Source organism: Atta cephalotes (assembly GCF_000143395.1).
Source record: "Atta cephalotes unplaced genomic scaffold scaffold00107, whole genome shotgun sequence".
NCBI classification, from domain to species: Eukaryota; Metazoa; Arthropoda; class Insecta; order Hymenoptera; family Formicidae; genus Atta; species Atta cephalotes.
In genome coordinates this window covers 1-9,048 of record NW_012130171.1, presented here as the reverse complement: position 1 = coordinate 9,048, position 9,048 = coordinate 1, and the positions used below count along the sequence as shown (strand labels likewise).

Sequence of the window (9,048 nt, the reverse complement as noted above, 5' to 3'; positions counted from 1 at the left end):
GAGAGAGAGAGAGAGTTGTTAATTTTTAATTTAAATGGAGAGTACCTGAAATTCATCAACTGTGTAGCCCAAGACACGCTCCGCGATGTCATCGGTTAAACGACATCCGATAAGATATCCGGTGTCGTCCTTCAAATTTATTTTTATATTAAACTTTACAGTATTTAATGGTGTTTGCATTCCATTGCCAGATGGACAAGATAAGTTCATACAAGAATCTTGCACATCTGCGACAGACTTTTTACATAGAGCACTAAAAATGAAAGTAAAAATGACAGCACAATTAATTTTTTAATTTATATAGATAATAATATAACGTAAGAATAAAGATAAAGTACCATTTTATAGATATCACATCTTTGAGTGGTCCGTCCAAATTCATTTCGGTTACCGAAGCCCTTACGATCGTTGCGAATTGCAATCTTTCACCCTCTGCAGTTGCTTTATTCTTTTGTAATTTCTCTGTGATTTGTTTTACCGTCATTACAGTCGTAATAGACTCCGCTGTTATTACAAAAATTAATAATAATAAAAATTTTTATTATTATATACGCACAAAAAAATTTTTTTTCGTCAAATTTAACCTTCATAAAATATAGGATCAGAGATATATTTATTTTTTACCATTATTATGGTTATATTATTTGAAACACATTTTTTAAGCATATTGTATTCTTACAATTTGGTACGGCGAACGGATCACTACATATGGAATCAGGATCATAATGCTGCACCGCATTCATAATATCTGCAGCTTGAGGTATGTTCAGACACTCTGTGATCAACGTTCGTCTTGCTACGTGAAACAAAAAACGATTTACGAATGTAATAACAATTCTATCCATTGTCGTTTAATATGCTTATGCAACACATCGCGAAACTATCCAAAGGATTGAATTGATAAACGTATATACCGTTTCATAAACTTAAGCAATTTAAAAGAGAATGGTTTTATATTCTAAAGAATCTTTTTAAAGACACCGAGATACAATAATTTATTATAATGTTATATCCGAATTTTATAGATATATTCAGAGATTTTTGAGGTTTTTTATTAGATATACTACCAATGATATAATTTTTTCAGAGATTCTAACAATTAATTCTTATAGTTGAAATTTATTGACGATATATTAGTTGGCGATATACTAAAATATTATAACAATAAATTATGCTAAAAGTCAAATTAGATCTTTAACGTACAGATACTTAACGTCGTTTTCTTCTTATATTCGTCGTACGCAATGCGAGCATCGATCAAGAATAATATTGTCTTTTTCGGTTCCCAAAAGGCAGACCTCTCAATCCAGTCCTTATCCCACAACATCAATGACACGGTATTATCCGTCGATCCATCTGCGACTTCGAAATTGCGACACGTTAAGGATCGTCCATCTCGTGTCATTATATTACGAACATCAGCAATCTGCGGCACGATAATTAAAAATTATTATTAATGTTTACAATAAGCATCAAAGTGACAGTTTTGAAGTTGATTCTTTAAAGAATTATGGTCAATTTCCTCTTTAAACAATTATATTGAGACAATATAACAATAAGAAAATTCAGAATTTAAAAAACAATCAAATTATGGATAATAATTTTCAATTAAATAAATAATCTATATTTTCAATCTTACACACACACACACACACACACACACACACACAACACACACACACACGCGCGCGCGCACGCACGCACGCATGCACACACACATATATTATATAGCCACGAAAAACGTGATTATTATATAGACGCGTTTTATTTATTGTAACTTACAAATGTAACGATGACCAGAAGATCAACGAAGCAATCACACAGAGCGTCTATATTATCCAGAATGGTTTTTAGGTTTTTCGCGGAGGTCACATTTTTCACAGGTCGCGTCAGCAGATCTTTGTATTGTTCGCGAGTTGGCGCATCGTGATTCTGTATTAAGGCTACACCTTCATTTATGATCAAGGTAAAAGGACTAGAAGTCGACGGCATGAATTGTTCGTTCTTATTACTGGGATTGCGTTTCACGATTTTTGCGCTTATCACTTCCACTGTAAAGCAGACGACGCTCTTATTAATATGTGACCGGCGTGAATGCGGCGGTTCTCGAATAAGAGCTTAGTTGCACATAATTTCCAAAAATCTGAAAGTGTTAGACCCAATTGCATCAATGTTACTTTGACTTTAAGCAAGACTTAAAATTCTATCTGTCTCGTTTTAAAGTGAAAGAGAGACAGAGACATTGATACAATTGATGGCCTTAATAACCCTATTCTGCAAGTTTTAATGATTATTATAACTACCTATATCGTTTCAGTTAAGAGTTATACAGTTAAGAGTTTATAGAATACTCTGAGATTCATCACAAATATTTAAATGCATAAATTTGTTATTCTTTCTACGCTTTATTCGCACAAATAAATTTTGAAACTGTTTATATTTAGATCAATAGCGAAAAAAATGTATTGTATTAAATATAAATTATAGAAAGAGAATATATTGAATACATATATAATAAAAGAAAACTAGTACACTTTAATATGTAGTAATTAAAAAAAATAATAGTAATTTAAAAATAATAATAATTGTTAAATTATATCTGATTAAATATTGATTTCCTATATATATAATAGTGATCTTTTAATGTAAAAAGGACATTAATCATTAGATATTATTGACTATAAAATGAACTATTCATTCTTTATAATTTATGAACAATTTATTCATAAAATATTCACCTACGGATCCGATGATGAATGTGGACGATAATTTTTTTATGTATTCTGTGCTGCCCCATACAGTGACATTAATAAAGTCTTCCTCGGAGTCGCGCAAAGTGAATGTCCACACGCCACGTTCGCTAGTATTAACTATAATATAATTATCAGTAAGATTATAAGCAAAATAAATTAAACATAAAGGCAATTCAGCCGATTTGTTCAACAGATTCTCAAATCTAGGGCGACAATGGAAAATTACATACATGCATTCTCAAAACGCATTTCATTGTGTGTAATTCACGTATCGCATTTTTAATTTATCGTTTTAAATACAAGAATACTGCAATAAGATAAAGAAGAAAAGAACAGCAGAGATACGTACATCTAGTTCGAGATGCGGTGAACGTTTTTACATTCGTGCTATTTATAATCATACCGATTACGAAGGTGTTCGGCGAGCCATCCTGTAGCGATCTTATTTCCTGCCTGTATAGAAAGGACATTTTATTCGATGATTAACGCGATGCGTCGTCAATTCAAATTAACGTAAATCAAAGTAGAAAACAGAAGCGAATCATTTGCGTTCATGCACGCGTGCAGTTTGAAGTGCGAGTCGAATATCAATCGACGATTAGATCTCGTCACACTAAATTTTACTAAATTCAGAGCGCACAATCGATGTTCAATAAAAAATGTTGATTTTTCAAAGACGGAATATGATTTCTAATATGATTATTATTTCTATCTATAATGTAGATTAATTAATTAATTAATTTTTATCTCGGTTTAATTTAACCTTTGTCTCGAAATAAAAACATACATGAATATCGGCTATTGATATTATATAATAAAATCACCTTCGGTAGAGAACGATTTCAAGTTGTTACAGGATTATTTTATCGCGTAATCCGTGGTGCTACAGCTCTTTTGAAAGAACGGCATTTAATGTGATTTTAAATTTAAGAAATTATTTTAAATTCAATTCAATTGAATTAAATTATGTTTATTAATATAATATAAATAATAATAAAAATCTTCCAGTCGTTTAGGATCATTTTTAAATCTTAAACTGGGTTATTTACATTCATTCAAGTTTACTGTAATTTTTTTAATTTAAAATCGGAACACACCATTCCTAAAAATAGCACCACGGACTACACGCCGAATCTAATTAAAACTAATTGGATCTACTTGATGTAACCAATCGGAACAAAGAACTCTTCTGCCATTCTATTCAACACGTTCCTCATTGGTCTCGCTCCAATTTTTAAAGCGTCGCCGATTTTCAAATGTCGCACGAGATCGGCCTTAAAGTCGAGGCGGGGGTTGGTGTCCCTGACGGCAATGACATACACAACGCAACGCAACGGCAACGCAACGGCGATCTACGGCCAATGCAATACGCACTGGCACCCAACACGACACGACGTCTTCACTTCTCCATCCGTGATCCGCAATCTGTCCGCGCGCGCGGAGTCTAGTGCAGTCTAGTGACGTCTAGTGCAGTCCAGTGACGTCGGGAAGAACGAAGGGGGTGGAAGGGAGGACGTGGTGGTAAGATCAGGTGAAATCTATTCACTATTGAGTTGCAGTTGATGAATCGGGACGCTTGAGTGGGTTTCGCATTCGGGGGAAGAAAAAACAATCGGGCCGACATAATCGTTAATCACCGTCGAGATGGCTGACAACGAGCAGAAGGCCTTACAACTGGTGGCGGAGGCCGAGAGGAAGCTGTCGTCATCGAAGGGCTTCTTCGGCGCTCTGTTTGGGTGAGACGATCGATTTGCTACTTGAACTCGCCCGATCGTATATACATCGTAAGCGCATGAACCTCTTCGCAGTTCGCGTACCTCTGCGCAATCCTGCGTCGATTTGATATTCCGGCTCGCGTCACTTCCGCGCACGACGTCCTCGTCGCTCGATTGCCGTGTTATTACGACTCCGTCGTCTTTTCTGCATCGTAATAACGATGGTGCGAACAACCTCCCATGTGTGCGTAAACCGCGTGTGGATATGTATCGATACATGACATCTGTGCTTAATATCGGCTGTTTTTCCACTAATAAAGCCATAGTTTAACAATGAATTATTACTTCTTTTTTGTCAATAAACAAAGATGAAATGATTCATATTTTGTATCTTTTGTCGGAAAGTACCATTGCCATACGTAATTGGATTTCTCAGCATCACACAAGATCATTTATTTGTGATGTTATGCTGAAAATCACAATGTCTTTGCAAAATCCCTACATTGACATTTCTTGCATTTCGACCGATATCACTATTGAAGGATGGCAAAGGCTACATGGACAGTATCATTGTACTTTAGATTGATTTGACTTTGTAGGAGTTCATCGAAAGTTGAGGAAGCAGTAGAATGTTACCAACGGGCGGCGAACATGTTCAAGATGGCAAAGAAATGGAATTCAGCAGGCAAGGCGTTTTATGATGCAGCAGATTTACATTCGAAGGCGGGTAGCCGTCATGATGCCGCTAATAATTATGTAGACGCTGCCAATTGCTTCAAAAAATCTGATACAAATGGTAATTTACAAGACCAAGACAAACAGATGACACAGTGTAACACATAGTCTGTTCTTTGTCATTGCACTAAAATTTTCTATAGTTTCTGTCTCACTTTTATCAAACTTTAAAAATATGTATCTATTTCATTTTAAGTAAAACAAGTGCATACTAGTTTAGCCATAGAGAACAGAACTATTATATTCTTGTTGTTTGCCATTGTAAACAAATGACAAATTTGTTACTTGCATTTCACTAGGGCCATGTTCTACTTAACGCTCGCAAGCTCATAAACATTGTTTATCCTTGTTTGAAATAGGATGATATGATAAGCGTTGTGAGCGGTAAATAGAAAGCAGCTTAGACCTGCATATACTAAAAGCTGGAAAATTTGCAAAGTAAATGTTTTAGCATATATGAATATTTTAAACGAAAAGAAATGCCTAGTATGAACATTATCATATTATTTAATAAACTATATGTATTATTTAATAAAATACATATATTATTTCATTGTCAAAATTGGTTTTTTATTCGCCACATTTAAATACAAATACACAATACTTACATGAAGCAAACTTTTCAATAAAGTGTATTGATTTAGTGCGAGCGACTGAATTTATCAAAATAAAAAATAACTTAGGTATCATTGTTATTTCATCTTTACAGAGGCAATCAGTTGTCTGTTGAAAGCCATCGAGATTTATACCGACATGGGCCGTTTTACGATGGCAGCTAAACATCATCAAAGTATAGCCGAAATCTACGAAAGCGAAGCGGTTGATTTGGAGCGCGCGGTACATCATTACGAGCAAGCTGCGGATTATTTCCGCGGTGAGGAAAGTAACTCTTCTGCAAACAAGTGTCTTTTAAAAGTTGCGCAGTATGCCGCGCAACTTGAGAATTACGATAAAGCCATTCAGATTTACGAGCAGGTAAAGATTGAAGATACAGTATATATGGCGATAGCGAGTTATACAATTTTTCTATAATTTTTTTTTTAATTTGAATGTAAATGATTAATGTGAATATGAATGTTTAAATCCTTATCAATTTATTTTACAGGTCGCTTCTGCATCATTAGAAAGTTCTTTACTAAAATATAGCGCCAAGGAATACTTCTTTCGTGCTGCGTTATGTCACTTGTGCGTGGATTCGTTAAATGCTCAACATGCGATTGAGCGTTATCAGGAACAGTATCCTGCTTTTCAAGACGCTAGAGAATATAAATTGGTAAAGGTATGTTTTCACGCTAAATTTGTCATCTAACAATCTTCTTCTTTTTTTTTTAATATACTTTGTGATAATTTGAATATTGTACATCTATAGACATTGATAGAGCATTTGGAGGATCAAAATCTAGAAGGTTACACAGAAGCAGTGAAGGAATACGATTCAATTTCAAGATTGGATCAGTGGTATACAACAGTATTGTTACGTATAAAAAAGCAAATTAACGATAATCCGGATCTGCGCTGATCAGTTGTTTTTTATTTGTGTTATTTTTTGGCAACGACATTATTTTCAGACCATGCGTATTCGTTATTGAGCCACGCTCTACTTTCAATGGAAACTATAAAGTAGTTTCGTTTTTATATCCGGATATATGTAATCGCTCATGTTATATTGCTCCCTCGTGCTTTCGACAATTTTTGTTATTTATCTCTTTGTATATTTTAAATCATTAAGAGTATCCATGAAAGCATGGAGAATCACGGTATGCAAGAATGTGAGAGACGATTATTTCGAACGTCGTAATTTTCGTGATTATCTTTTTATTAATGAAATATGTATACAGCCTTTACCTTGTTAGGTACATTGGCGAATATTATATCGAGAATAGTTTTTGTTATAAAATAATAGCCTAGAAAATCTTTACTTGTGTACTTTATACATCCTGTTTTCTTTAAAAAAAAAAATCGATATTTTTACTATGAATTGCAAGATTATTACAGACTTTGGATTTAAAACCTAACAGAATAACAGACTACAAAGAACGTACTGAATTGATAAATTTCTTTTTTTTTCCCGCCCATCGTAATTTTAACAAATGTTTTTTTCCAATTATATTTTCCTCTCTAATTTAAGAGTAGGAGGAACAATTCTTATACATTATTTGAATGTATGTGATCCGTATTTATTGAACAAACCTTTTTTTGTTTCTTTTTTTTTAAATTTAATACGACTTTTAATACGGTTTCATTTTTTTTCTTTTCGATATTTTACAGCGAAGAAATTACGATCAAATATGACCGTCATCATTTGTCACTCTTGCACTGCCAAAATATTTAGATAACAAGATAATGTACGTCTAATTGGTATAATTCATCATTTTCTCTTAGTTCTCTCCTTCTACCTCTGGCCTTTTCTGTCTTGCATTTGTCTGATTTAGAAATACGGCTGCTACTTGTATAGGTTTACAGCTTTAAGTCGAGCGATATTATTAACGTAACATGCTACATATTCCTTCCTAATATCGAACTAAAAAAACACGATATATTACACAATGTTTTCCGCAATAATAGTAGTGTGGTATCTGTAATCTAATTAGTACTTATTGCCTACGGATAAGCGTACTCTTACAGGAAAAAAGAAAAAAATAAACGGATAGGGAACACGATCGCGAAGTGCATTTACAGTTAGAATACCATAATTATTGATTATATTAGAATTTGAGTGCATACAGATCTTTCTACATTTTTTTCACGTTACTTGTTGTTGTTACCATAATTCGTTTCTGTGATGTATTAGTTTATAATCGATACAATTGGTAATTTTACAGTATATTATCACGAATGTCGCTTTATTTCACTTCGACACTTTAGGAAATGTAGTACATTAATGTTAATTGCAAAAATCTTGGATATATTATTGGCATAACTCTGAGGTACATATGCCTAAGCATAGGATTTATGATTTAGCAGATATTTGGATATTGATTTAACAACGGTCGCGTTAAGAATCGCATTTTATATAAGAGCATCGTATATAATATAATATATATATTGATATACGATATTTCAATGACACGATACGCAATTCTGCTGTTAACTAGGAAATAGAAAGAATTATCTGCATGCACGCGATTAACGGAACATGCACTTAGTATAAGCATATGTATACTTATTTGAAAAAGAAGAAGAAATGAGGACACACGTATAATAAAACTTTTAAACTCTACACACCTAGTGTGCATTGCTTTCCGGAAGAAACGTGGTGGAAGCCAGGCGATATATCCGGGAGTTTTTGTTCAATTCTAATGTGAAAACCTACGTGATGGAAGGAGATAACTTGTCTTACGACGTTTTGCAATGTTGCTCGCACTATCATTGCCATAATCTACTTTGTCTAATTTACAGCTGTTAATGCAATTTACATTCCACTTTTTATCTAATGTCGCATGTTGCTTAGCCAGAGTGTAAACGGCAATGCATATTAATTATTTTGTATTTTTTCTTGCAATCTTGCGCGAGACGAGCCTGTAAATAACAAAGATCGCGTCGACGACGTAGTTTGCATCTACGTTTATCTCCTGTCATTATTTTCTATACAGTTAATTTAATAATATTATATGCTACCATACGTATCTTTAGGAAGGCATCGTACACATTTATTTATAGTCTGTTTTTTTGGAATAACACGAGTTGATGTATAAAGCCAAAAAGCTAAAATGCCATGGTTTTTTGTGTAAATGTAATGATGCTTGATTTACATTGATTTTTACGTATTAATAGATCAATGAATTTATAGACAGGATTACATTATATATATATATATATATATATATACATATATATATATATAT

At 33.4% G+C, this 9,048-nt stretch overlaps 2 protein-coding genes across 2 annotated transcripts; one reads left to right on the top strand and one right to left on the bottom strand.

The window, feature by feature from the left end:
• Positions 1–30: 30 nt before the first annotated feature.
• On the bottom strand, positions 31–3,223 carry LOC105625095 (meiosis-specific with OB domain-containing protein). Its single transcript, XM_012206437.1, has 7 exons — positions 3,103–3,223; positions 2,739–2,870; positions 1,783–2,051; positions 1,204–1,426; positions 680–796; positions 339–504; positions 31–253 (listed from the first exon to the last, which is right to left on the bottom strand). Exons 1-7 carry the CDS (start codon positions 3,221–3,223, stop codon positions 31–33), a joined length of 1,251 nt encoding a protein of 416 aa, XP_012061827.1.
• A 1,174-nt stretch (positions 3,224–4,397) lies between these two features.
• LOC105625077 (soluble NSF attachment protein) lies at positions 4,398–6,722 on the top strand. The gene is made up of 5 exons (XM_012206419.1): positions 4,398–4,489; positions 5,068–5,264; positions 5,913–6,178; positions 6,309–6,482; positions 6,573–6,722. Exons 1-5 carry the CDS (start codon positions 4,398–4,400, stop codon positions 6,720–6,722), a joined length of 879 nt encoding a protein of 292 aa, XP_012061809.1.
• Positions 6,723–9,048: the final 2,326 nt, after the last annotated feature.

Excerpts from the sequence above, each read along its gene's own strand:
- LOC105625095 (XM_012206437.1), bottom strand. The coding sequence starts at position 3,223 with ATGTCCTTTCTATACAGGCAGGAAATAAGATCGCTACAGGATGGCTCG. Across the intron at positions 2,052-2,738 it reads ATTCATCATCGGATCCGTAG|TGGAAGTGATAAGCGCAAAA; the intron begins GTGAATATTTTA and ends TCTGCTTTACAG. Across the intron at positions 505-679 it reads TCCGTTCGCCGTACCAAATT|CGGAGTCTATTACGACTGTA; the intron begins GTAAGAATACAA and ends TTGTAATAACAG.
- LOC105625077 (XM_012206419.1), top strand. The coding sequence starts at position 4,398 with ATGGCTGACAACGAGCAGAAGGCCTTACAACTGGTGGCGGAGGCCGAG. Across the intron at positions 4,490-5,067 it reads TTCTTCGGCGCTCTGTTTGG|GAGTTCATCGAAAGTTGAGG; the intron begins GTGAGACGATCG and ends TTGACTTTGTAG. Across the intron at positions 6,483-6,572 it reads GAGAATATAAATTGGTAAAG|ACATTGATAGAGCATTTGGA; the intron begins GTATGTTTTCAC and ends GTACATCTATAG.